This window comes from Podarcis liolepis, assembly GCF_965112155.1.
Source record: "Podarcis liolepis genome assembly, chromosome: 3".
NCBI classification, from domain to species: domain Eukaryota; kingdom Metazoa; phylum Chordata; class Lepidosauria; order Squamata; family Lacertidae; genus Podarcis; species Podarcis liolepis.
The window spans coordinates 92,285,694-92,298,290 of record NC_139557.1 but is presented as its reverse complement, the minus strand read 5'-3'; the positions used below and the strand labels follow the sequence as shown (position 1 = coordinate 92,298,290).

General features: G+C 43.2%; 1 protein-coding gene across 2 annotated transcripts in view; it reads left to right on the top strand.

The window, feature by feature from the left end:
* The window catches only part of STUM (stum, mechanosensory transduction mediator homolog), a 40,101-nt gene extending 27,863 nt beyond the window's left edge, over positions 1–12,238 (top strand). Inside the window, exons 2-3 of one of the 2 annotated variants that reach the window (XM_083496177.1) lie at positions 6,842–7,030; positions 10,432–12,238. In XM_083496177.1, coding sequence (XP_083352303.1) covers positions 6,842–7,030; positions 10,432–10,466 — 224 coding nt within the window. In that variant the 3' untranslated portion in view covers positions 10,467–12,238. The remainder of the gene's footprint in view (positions 1–6,841; positions 7,031–10,431) is intronic. The other variant, XM_083496176.1, reaches the window with a different exon arrangement.
* The last annotated feature ends 359 nt before the right edge of the window (positions 12,239–12,597 follow it).

Here is a 12,597-nt window from a genome sequence, read left to right as displayed (position 1 = left end):
AGCCACAAGGGCTCTCCAGCACTCTCCTGCTATTTCCTGGTTTGGATTCATTCATTCATTCATTCATTCATTCATTCATTCATTCATTCATTCATTCCCCAGTGCCACACATATACATGATAATTGCGCAAGTCAATCACACATAAGTGGGGGTGGGTGTGTGTGCCTGTATTCAGTATGTTCAGTTCTGACATTTAGTGTAAAGGCTTCTGCTATACAACTTATATTAACAGGAAATTCAAAATAACTCAATATCAATACAGTGGTGCCCCGCAAGACGAATGCCTCGCAAGACGGAAAACTCGCTAGAGTTTTCCGTTTTGGAGGTGCTTCGCAAAACGAATCTCCTATGGGCTTGCTTCGCAAGACGAAAATGTCTTGCGAGTTCCTGCGGGTCCCCCCCCCTTTTCTAAGCCGCTAAGCCGCTTATCAGCTGATCCGATAAGCCGCTAAAAGCCGCTAATAGCGCTAATCCGTCAATGGGCTTGCTTCGCAAGACGAAAAAACCGCTAGACGAAGAGAATCACAGAACGGATTCTTTTCGTCTTGCGAGGCACCACTGTATTTGCTTTTTGAAGGGACATAGGGATGAAGCCAGCAGAAGCATAAATTCTGAAATCTGCATTCAGACTTTGGATTATTTATTTTAATTCTTTCTAGCATTTCTCTTTCACCTTTACATTACATATTTATTTTTAAAAGTGCTCAAGGCTGCTTGTGTGTGAGGAGACAATGAGGCACAGGGTACGGCTCCATTCCAAAAACCCCCCACTGTTCTCTGTTTACTTTTGACTGATTTTGTTTTAAGAAAGACACCTAGATTTATATCAAACAAACCCCCGGAAAGAGGTTTTAGTATCAACACCTGGAATCCATCACATCTTTTCGAGTACTTTTTTCTTCTTGGGTCCCTCCCCACTTTCCACTTCACTTAATAATTTCTTTTTATCTGCATTTCTTATGGCACTGATTCTTAGAGATAATAGAATCATAAAATTGTGGAGTCAGAGGCAGTGGTGTAGCGTGGGTTGTCAGCACATGGGGCAAGGCAAGTAATTTGCGCCCCCTAACCCGTGGATTTGCGCCCCCTAACCCTAACCCCCAGATGTTGTGCCCGGTGCAGCCGCCCCCCCTGCACCCCCCACGCTACGCCACTGGTCAGAGGGGACCACCATGGTCATTATTCCAACCCCCTGCAATGCAGGAATCTTTTGCCCAACGTGGGGCTTGAACCCATGGCCCTGGAATTAAGAGTCGCATGCTCTGCTGACTGAGCTATTAATGCTTTAACTCAGTTTGTGATGTGCTTTCCTTATGCACATCCCTATGCCATTTATGAAGGCCTCCTAAGTGATTTGATAGCAATCCCTGAAAAGAGCAAACTCCAGTCAAGCCCTTGACTGATAGTTTGGAGTACAAACCTTGGACCAATCAAGAGGAGTTAACTGTTGCAAATAACCTTCAGCCACCAGATAGACTACTTTCAGTCAAGAGCACGGTCAGTTTTGGAGTGTCTCTGTCAGTGCCTCACAGTACAGTGGAACCTCGTGTTATGTACCGCACTCTTTACGAACGCTTTGGGTAACAAGCTCCGCTAACCCGGAAGTAGGTCTCCTGGAAGCAAACTTTGCCCTGGGATGCGAGTGGAAGTTGTGCGGCGGCGGTGTGGCAGCAGCGGGAGGCCCCATTAGCGAAAGTGCGGCTCAGGTTAAGAACGGTTTCAGGTTAAGAACGGACCTCCGGAACGAATTAAGTTCGTAACCGGAGGTACCACTGTAGATAATACCTGAGATATCTGTCTGTCAGTGCAGTGATAGTTATTAGGACATCCTTTTACAGCCATAAGTGGCCAGGAAACAGCAAATATAGGGAATGTTCCTATATGGTAAGTTAATAAAAACAATAATAATACTGAGGCAATTCAGGACAGACAAAAGTAAGTGTGGCTTCACACTGCACATACATCTTGCTACCACAAGATGTAGAGGATTAGCCAAATTGATAGGAAATAAGGCTATCAATTACTTCTAGTCATGACAGCCATGTTGCCTCCAGTACAGTGGTGCCTCGCAAGACAAAAAGAATCCGTTCCGCGAGTCTCTTCGTCTTGCGGTTTTTTCGTCTTGTGAAGCAAGCCCATTAGCGGCTTAGCGGATTAGCGCTATTAGCGGCTTAGCGGGCTTAGCGGATCAGCTGATAAGCGGCTTAGCGGATCAGCTGTTAAGCGGCTTAGCGGATCAGCTGTTAAGCGGCTTAGCGGATCAGCTGTTAAGCGGCTTAGCGGCTTGGGGAAAAGGGGGGGGGAAACCCCGCAGGAACTCGCAAGACATTTTCATCTTGCGAAGCAAGCCCATAGGAAATTCGTTTTGCGAAGCACCTCCAAAACAGAAAATTCGTCTAGCGGGTTTTCCGTCTTGCGAGGCAATCGTCTTGCGGGGCACCACTGTATCAGAGACAATATGTACTATATCTACAGAAGGCAATATGGCTACTCTGACTAGTGTGCCTCTGAGTACCACTTGCTGGGGGGTTGCACTCGTGTCCAGCTCTTGGAAATATTAGGTCAGCCACCCCAGGAACAGAATTCTGGATGTGATGGGGAAACAATCAGTTGATGGAAAGCCAAACAACCCCCGTGTACACAAATCTAGATGAATGCTCCCTGTTGTATAACCTCCCTGCAAACAAATAGGAACAGGTGCTCAGAGAACGGGCATTGTATATAACCTCTGCACAAGCTTTCTGCAAGCAAATAGGGATGAATGTTCAATAAACAGGTCATCTTAAGGGGCCCTTACCATATCATCACAGCTGACAGTTGAAAGAATCTATCTTGGGGTGGGCTCATCAGTGATCAGGTAGTTCCTAGAAGTTATTTTTTTGCACAATATTACACAGTAAATGTAGGTGAGTCCAACCTTTTGAAAGATTACTTCTTCAGAGGCTAAGTGTGGCTCATCTGTACCACACAAGTGTGTGTGTGTGTGTATGCTTATGAAGCTATGTTTTTTTTAGTGCTAAAACATTTACAGGTCTACTCTCAAGCGTTATGTGGGAATGAGAGAATGCCCTGCTTGGCTCTGGATCAGCTAACGTTAGTATACTGCTAAGAATAACATTTGAAGTGCTGGTGTCTGAAAAGTTCATTAGAGCTGGAGCCAGCATACCCAAGAAAATAACTCCTCTTGGGAGGGAGTCTACTTACATGAGCTGTGTAAGGGCGACACTCGTGGAAGATCACTTTTCCTTCTCTGTGATTTGTGGAGGTGAGGGGAACGAACATTTATTTATATGAGTGAAGCCTTTCAGAAGAGTCTGCACCAGCTCTTGTCATTCTAGCCTGCTGTGACGGTGTGGGGAAGTAAGAACACGAACATTTAGAACAGCAATATAACCAAACATGGTATCAAGTAGAAACTGCAGCACTGGGTCAAAGAACCAGAGAGTTGGCTCACTGCCAGTGGCTGAGTCATTCAGTAACACCTACCTCTACGTTAGCAATTAGGTGTTGCATTTTGCATCTCATTTACCTCTTTTTCCAAAGGTATAACCTCTCAATTTGTGAAGTAGTATGTTGCCTAACTGGAACCAAACAAGAACATGAATCTTTTTAAACTTCCCCATGACTTTTTTTCCTTCCCCCACTCCAAGGTATAAACAGATGTTTGTTTATGAGGTTGGTAATAATGGGACACATTTTTTAAGACTGAATTTCTATACAATTTCTGTACAATATTTTTGGGCCAGTAGGTACAGTATATCTCAAATTTTGATTGAGTGCTGTGGGCATCAGTCACAAAATGACTGCTGTGGGGGGCATGAGAAAAACGATGAACCATGCCTTCTGCAATATAACACTTATTCAGCAACTCTTCTGGTTTATCCACAGCATGAGACACATGGCTAAGCCTCCTTGCAAAGTTTTCACATTTGCCTTTTGGTGGTGGTGGTGGTGGGGTTCTTTAACCCACCCATACTTACTGTGTAGTATTGTGCAAAAGAATAACTTCTAGGAACTACGGTACCTGGTCACAGATGAGCCAACCACAGGAAAGATGAGTCCTTGTTGATAGAGGAAAAGGAGCAAGCTATGGAGATTTCAAGGACTTGAAAATAAAATGAAAGCAAGGAAAGTGCACTAAAGCGCAAAGGGGGGGGGGGGTTAGCTCCTTAGGACCCCAGTGTTTCCTATTGCCTGATGTCCAAACAATTCACTTACCAAGCCCAACTCTGACTTCACTCACTGATCACTGAATTTCAAGTGGTGTTGTTGTTGTTGTTGTTGTTGTAAATAATTTATATGCTGCCCATCTGAGTGGGTTGCCCCAGCCACTTTGGGCGGCTCCCAACAAAAAGTAGTAAAAACACAATATGACACCACACACTTATAAACTCCCAGGCTGCACACATGGTCATTTAGGGGCACAGTTTAAAGCAGCCTGGTTGTCTTGAATTCCTGATTCCGCCTTTAAAAATTCTGCTTTGTGTTGTTTTTCTCATGAAAATTCACCTGCATTTTAGTGCACATTTCCCCTTATATACATGTTTGTGTGCAAGTTTGCCTAATTTTGCAAAATGATTTTGACAATTAACACATTCATATGTATATTCTGGTAAAACACGCATTTTTATGTACACTTTACCCTAGTTTTTTTGTACACATGTGTCTGGAGAACTGCACTGCAAAATTGGGAGATGGGTGGAATTCAAAGAATGGCTGTGTTTTGATTCGCTTATTGTTTCAGGAAGTGCGAATTAAGTAAATTCATATTTAAATATTAAGTGAATTGAATTTCTTCCTCCCCCCACCCCCCGCCTACAAACAGGCCCTGCTTATAAAATGCATCATCTCACCCTTGGGCTTCTACAGCTGTTCAGTCTTGTGAAAATGAAGCCCTCAAGGATATTGTCTCATTAAAAGAAGAGTCTCCCCATCTTTTCTTCCCACTACCACCTTCCAGCTTCAATATAGAGTTGCTTTCTTCGACCTCAGCAGCTCCCACCCACTCTTTTTCTCTGCAGTGCTTCTAAACTAGCTTGAGGAGAGTTTGGAGAAAGTGGGAGTTGGAAATAAAGGCAACAGCAGGAAAAGGGGGGGAGTGTCTTGAGATATTATACAATAGAAGAAAGCAACTTAATTTGAGTTTGCAAAAGGTTTGAGATTTTTTAAATGGGCAAGGATGGCACAATTTCCCCCCTCTCACTGGTGGGAGTTCTTAGGTAGGTTGTCTTTCTCAAGAGGCCTGGGAGACGAACATCCACCTCCCCCAAAATTAAAGTGCTTGAAGCTTCACATCCAACACTGCTTTCACCTCTGCCTGATCACCCACCTGCCTCTCTGCTATATTAGGAAATGAGCATAGAAGATTGGAGCCTCCTCTGATACTATTTTTCCAGGACAGTTGAATTAAAACAACAATAACCAAAAGTCATAGCAGCAATAAAGAACCTAAGGTGCTAGATTAGTCCATCTCTTCACCCTAATGTTGTGTATGTTCCTTGGATGTTTAGATATTCATGTTATCAGTAGACTGCGGATTTGATGGGTTTGCCATGGCTGAAATTTATGGAGACAGGGGTGTCCCTTCCAGTCCATTGATTCTGCTTTTCCATTTTCTTTCCCCAGAAGTTTAAAGTGCTCCCAACAATTCCTTCAGGGTTGTTGTTTTTTTTAAAAAAACTAGTGTATGTTTTGTACCACTTGTATCAAATGCACCCTATCAAAAACATGTTCCTATAAAATGTATCTTCTACGGGCAGAGTATTAACCTTTGTGAAGGATCAAAATAAAAAAAATCCTTCCAGTAGCACCTTAGAGACCAACTGAGTTTGTTATTGGTATGAGCTTTCGTGTGCTTGCACACTTCTTCAGATACTTCTTCAGGTAAGTGTGCATGCACACAAAAGCTCATACCAATAACAAACTTACCCTTAGTTGGTCTCTAAGGTGCTACTGGAAGGAATTTTAAAATTTTATTTCGACTACGGCAGACCAGCACAGCTACCTACCTGTAAGTAAACCTTTGTGAAGAGTTTACCATTAAAATTGATTGTGACCAAGTGACAAAGAATTCTTCATATAACCCAGCTACAGAGCTCTGTGTTTTATTAACGTGATCAAACACATTTGGGGATTCAGTTTTACCTGCAAAAGAGTTTTCCATTCCCTGTACCCGCCAGCCTTCCCTGGTAGAGGAGGAGAGCCAAGCTGATCAGGGGCCTGTAAACCAAGTCTTATGGGGAACAGTTAAGGGAGTTAGATATGTTTAGCCTGGAAAAGAGGGGATAGGATAGCCATCTTCAAATGTCTAAAGGGCTGTCACATGGAAGATGGAGCAAGCTTGCTTTCTCCTGCTCTGGAGGGTAGGACCCAAAACAATGGCTTCGTTACAAGAAAGGGGATTCCAACTAAACATCAGGAATAACTTTCTGACAGTGAGAGCTGTCTGACAGTGGAACGGACTCCCTCAGGAGGTTGCAGAATCTCCTTCCTTGGAGGTTTATAAGCAGAGGCTAGATGGCCATCTGTCATGTAATGATCTGGTTAAGATCCCTGCATTTCAGAGGGTTGGACTAAATAACCCTTGGGGATCCCTTCCAACTCTACAATTCTATATAGTTTTTATGGTATGATTTTATTACACACACTTGATCTTAGCCAAAAGGCCGAGAAGCGATTTTATGTACCACTGTTGTAAACTGTGGTGGGTTTTTTTAAAAATAAAATAAACTAGCAGTATGTAAATGAAATAATGAAATGAAATGAAGTTGGTTTGATATGTTCTCGCTTTGTTTCTCCTGCTTTCTTCCACATCCTCACTGATGCCCTTTCTTTCCACAGGGACGTTTGTGTCTGCCTTCACGGTGTTGTGTGGAGCTCGGACCGACCTCCCCGACAGGCACATCTGCTGTGTGTTCTGGTTGAACATTGCAGCAGCTCTGATTCAGATCCTCACAGCGATTGTGATGGTTGGCTGGATCATGAGTATATTTTGGGGAATGGACATGGTCATTCTTGCCAGTAAGTACAGTTGCAATAGCCTCTTTTTTCATTCTTTTTATGGGCATCTGCTTGAGGAAGTTCACCGCTTTGCTATCTGGCAACAACAAGCTAAGGCTATTATCTTGTGGTTTGTCCTGTTGGTGGGATCTGATTGCAAGGGCTAAATATAGTGTTTGCATCCTTGCCCCACCCACTCTTCTTTCTCCTTGATAAAAGGTGCACGGTTTTATCTACTCTGCTCTCCCATTTGGGTGCAACATCAGGCTTCACAGAACTGTTTTTGAGAGGGACATACCCACCTCAAAGTGGGGCCAGAATTTTTGAGTGGGAAGAGTACATGCTTGGAATTCCCCACTATTTAGAGCAGGGTTTCCCAAACTTGGGTGTCTAGGTGGTTTTGGACTACAGCTCCCATCATCCCTAGCTGGCAAGACCAGCAGTCAGGGATGATGGGAATTGTAGTCCAGAAATAGCTGGGGATCCAGTTTTGGGAAACACCGATTTAGAGTGTCAGCTGGGTGCTAACGGGTGGCAGACTCCTGATTTAAAGGATGGTTAGAAACCGTGATGGCTACGCCTGCATTAGGGAGTGGTAATTAGAGGTTAATTTGCAATCTTGCAGTCCACTTTTCAGCCCCAGAGTAATCATAGGTCTCTGAACTTGACAGCTATTACAGGGCTGCTATATTTTTATGACTGTACGGAGCTTCAAAAAGCCCATGCCCACGTTTGTTCTTCCAGAGAGCCACGGCAACACAGGTCTGCCACCCTTTCGTGTGCGAAGGTGGGTGGACAGCAACTTTTGATAAGAGACACAATGAATTAATAGAACCAATTATCTGTCTAAAACTGTGCCTGACTAAGCCTTCTGTATGCAAGCAGCTCGTGTATCTTTCTTTTTTCTCTTTTTAAGAAAAATGTTCATTTTGTATCACTCGTATATGTCAGCTGGAAAGAAACAGATCAGAAAACAAATTTGGCCTATTAGTGAACCCAGTTTCTGCCTTCTTTCTAAGTATTTTGATCATTTCATTGGACAGGAGGTGGAAGGCCTCTAGATGGCATGCAAATGAAGGGCTTTGCCATGCCTCTGTGCATTCAAGCATTCATTGTTTCTATTAACAATAATGAAAAAATAAGAATAAAGGACTTCTTACTCACTTTATACAATAAGGCCTCCATGGTGGAGTTCAGCAATATAAAAATACAATATTCAAATCTTGTTAAAGTAATTTACAATCAGAGAAAACAAAGTTTGTCCTAAAAATGTGTATTTCAGGTGTCAAGGGGCAGAATAAAGAGATACGATGAATGCTATACAGTGAAGGCAGCAGATGCACCTTCAGGAAGGGAATTCCACAGTTTAGGAACTGCCACAGAAAATGCCTTCAATGGCATCCACTATGAGGGAGCATGCAATGTGGATCTACATGCTGATGTCCATGTGTGAAAGCACCACACAATGAAGTCTTCTTGTTACACTACCATTTCAGAAGGAGAATAACACGTTTCAATGACTTTTTAATTTTTCATCTGCCCCTGGAAAGCTAGCAAGAAAGATGACCTTACTTTTTTTTGCACATTCTAGCTTTCTACTGGCAGGAAGTTTCTGAAATGAAGGAGCATTGAAGCTTGCTACCTACCTCACACCAACTTTCTGAAGAAGCACAGACCCAGAAATGATGCATTGTGTGAATTTCCAGCCACATGCATTTGTTTTCACTTTCTGTCTGAGAGGTAGACCTAATGTTAAGAGAATGTGCAAGAGCTGGGAAAAGGCAGCTCTGCATTGGGGCTTAAAGTTCAGCTTGATGAAACACCTGCCATTTAAGGCACCCTCTCTTCCCAAGGCTGTCTGTGATTTCAACTCAAACCATGTTGGATACTGTGACATACAACCCTCCACTTCTCAGTTATTTGCCCTTTTCACCAAGTGGTGTTGCTGTCATTGTTCTCTGTTTACAAATGGGAAGAAAAATCACACTGCAGTTTCTGTACTAGCAGAGAGGGCAAGTCAACACGACCATACCTCCAATATTTCTTGAAAAAATTCTGGGGTGCCCCATAGCCACCCCAGATGGTGCCCCTGCTGCCAGTTCAGATACCATCACTGTACATGTGAAGTTGTGTTTTTTTGCCCTAATGTGTATCACTTTGCTCTTGCTTCCAATCAGGTGTACATAGGCTCAAGGTCTTAAAAGTGAACTTTGTGTAGTGCTCTTCTGTACCTTCTGTTTTATGTCCACTTTTCTTAACTAAAATGCATGCATGACATAGTTGTGCTGCTAAGTAAAGTTGTGCTCCATGCACCAAGTCTTATTGTCTTAGCTTGAAGTAGGCACAAGCTTTTAAATTTATAATTTTGTCATAGATTACTTCATTCATAAAATCCAAATGTAAGTTCTTGCAGTTTATGGAGCTGGGGGAAAATCTTCCAATAGTTTTGCAAGCCCATTCCTAATTGTAGTAAATTTCTGTTTAATTGCTTATCACTTTACTTGCTTGTGTTTTTCCGTTATTGATGTGCTTTGAATATTCCTGATAGTTACGTCTTTCCTTTTCTCTCTTTTTATGTTTCTTTCACGTTCTCTAAATGAACAACAAAAGTTTCACAAGGTATGTTTCTCCCACACACCTCTTTTTCTTATTTTTACTGTACACTAATAACTTAGCATTGCGTTTTCTAAGGTAAAATCCATCAGAAATCTAGAGTATAAGATGGGGTCCTCTTCCCAATTTATAATGGGGATGTGCATGTTCTACACGCTCAAATTTCTGACCCTGTGAAGTAATTTTGCTTTCCTTCACTTGGTTATATTTTACTCCCTGGTGGTAATACTTACATTTTTGTAGCTATTCTAATATGTTCAAATGTTATATGACCAAAGATTTTCTCAGATTTCAAATGTTCTTGTTGCAGACTAGTTTTTATTTTGTTAGGAAATCATTAGAAGTGCACTGAAAGACTCTTACCATGTAACATTTAGCTCACTTGGAATGTGATCCAGTAACTACTTGCGCATGGAAGAATTATGCTGGAAATAGTTAGTAGAAGTAGTAGTAGTAGTAGTCATGTTTTGCTCATTTAGCCTTATGTGAATTTTATCTGTTTAGTCTTAATACAAAACTTCGTAAAGAAACAAAACCATGCGGATAAAAGCAAAACATTTGTGCACTCGTTGCAGTCACATAACTACGCAATGTACACCGTCTTGCACAATGATCCTTCTGAAGATGCCTTCCACTTCCTCTGTTTGATTTATACCTTCACACCAGCTCTATGCAATCCCACAGGGGGCTGGTCCCTTGGAGTCTTATGGCTCAAAGGGACCACAAGAGTATTACTGGTATTATTTTGCATGATGGCTTTCACTTGAGTTTCAACTACAAAATAACCTGTGGGAACCTTCTTCTTCTGCCTCTCACAGGGTACAACGAACATAGGATCCCTCAGCACTTGTGATGCGGTTTGGCACCAACGAAGCACAAAGATAACTTCGTTTTTGTCCTTCTTTTTCCTCTGTCCAGCGGAGCGGAGGTGCAGAGCGGCAGAGAGTGACCTTCACTGATCACTTTGACAGCCAACTCCACTGTGAAGGCGCTGCCCTGTGGATTTTCGGACTAGCACAGCCAATGCGTGACAGGCAAGCCGTTCCAAAAGCGGGAGGGGAGCCATTGGCTAGGCTGAGATGTCACCGAGGAGGATGGCAGTGGAGCAAAACATCAAAGGAAAGGGACCTGCTAGCTAGAGATGTTACCATTCTCTCCATCTGCAGGTGGGGAACACTTGGAAGCATTTCGCCTCCTTTGTGACTTGCTGAGGAAACGGCTCTGGTGTGAATATCAAAGAAGCAAATGAAATATTTATAGATACATTTATAGATGTAAAAGCAAAAGTTGGATGGGACAACCTGTTTCCCAAGAGACACCCCTTGACTATTTCTTGGGTGCAGGAGGGTTCAAGCTGAGGCCTTTCTTGCTCTCTTGAGTGTGTGTGTATGTAGTTTTTAATGGTGCTCGTTGACAATCAGTTTTCCTCAGCCCTCCTGAGATTTTGCTTGCTGCTTTTGTACGTTCTATGTCATTGTTAAGGTGATTCAGGCTCAGCTGTTTATGCATCCTGCCATCTTCTGCCTGCTGAATGCTGAAAACAAGTTTGGATCTGTTGTCAGCCAGGATGGGAGAAGCTGGCTCTTGCCAAGATCCATCATCACTCCTTGGTTTTATGAGGGTGCTTTGTTCTGGGGTGGGAGTGGGAGGCACAGTTTCTCAGATATTCTAATAACGAGCCTTTCAGTCTTGTATAGTAAGTGGAGAAAGAGCGAGTCTCCCCCTACCAGCTCCCTGAGAAGACACTGCCACTAAATGTTACTGTACTCTGGAAACATGTATATACGACAGATTGCATTCTGTATCCCGTGTGCAGTAGAGCTGTGGCTTCTGTCTGTTTCCTAGCTTATGTGCCCAACACTCCCAGGGTGCACACAGATAGTCTTACATATATTCTAAGCATTCATTGGGAGAAAGGAATCAACCCTGCACCTCAACATTCCAAGATGAGAAAAGGAAGAAGAAGAGTTTGGATTTGATATCCCGCTTTATCACTACCTGAAGGAGTCTCAAAGCGGCTAACATTCTCCTTTCCCTTCCTCCCCACATCAAACACTCTGTGAGGTGAGTGGGGCTGAGAGACTTCAGAGAAGTGTGACTGGCTCAAGGTCGCCCAGCAGCTGCATGTGGAGGAGCGGAGACGCGAACCCGGTTCCCCAGATTATGAGACTACCGCTCTTAACCACTACACCACGCTGGCTCTCAAAAGGAAGTTAAATTTACTGTCCTTAAATCTGTGAACCAATGCCATCACTGTTTAGAGCTTCTTGGGCATTGTTTGCCCTCAGTCACCTCTAGCCAGGGCTGATCAAAACCCCTGATCTCAGGTTCAGGCTCATAAGGCGTAGATCGATTGCACTGGGGAGACCTGGGTTCAAATCCTTGCTTAGCCATGAAGGCCATTGGGTGAATTTGGGCCAGTTAAACTTTCTGCAAGTCCAGTCTTTGTCACAGGGTTGTTGTGAGCACAAGATAGAGGCAAGGGCAGTGTATGTGTGTGCAAACCATGAGTGCCACCTGAGATTTTGGAGGAAGGACAAGATAAGCATGTGATTTGTTAAATTGCTCCATGTTTTTTCCTACGTGTTTTTCCATTATGAAAATGATTAAATGAAAAGATGTTCATTTATATGGTGTTAACTTTCCTGCTGGTGGGGAAACATACTTTTTGCTTTCAGCAACTGGAAATCACTAATGGCTCTAAGGGAAAATGTAGCCAGAAATCTGTGGGGGTTCTTTGACCGCTCAGCAATGGCACTTCTGGTTCGCCCACAAGCCAGCCAACAAGACCTACTGTGGTGCAGTGGGTCAGTGCATCTGGCTTTTAACCAGAAGGTTGGTGGTTCAAGCCCACCCAGGGATGGCTGTGGCCACGATTCCTGAATTGTGGGAGGTTGGACTAGACAGCACTCAGGTTCTTTTCCAACTCTACAATTCTATGATTCTATACTTCTAATTGTAGTTCAGCAACATCTGGAGGACCA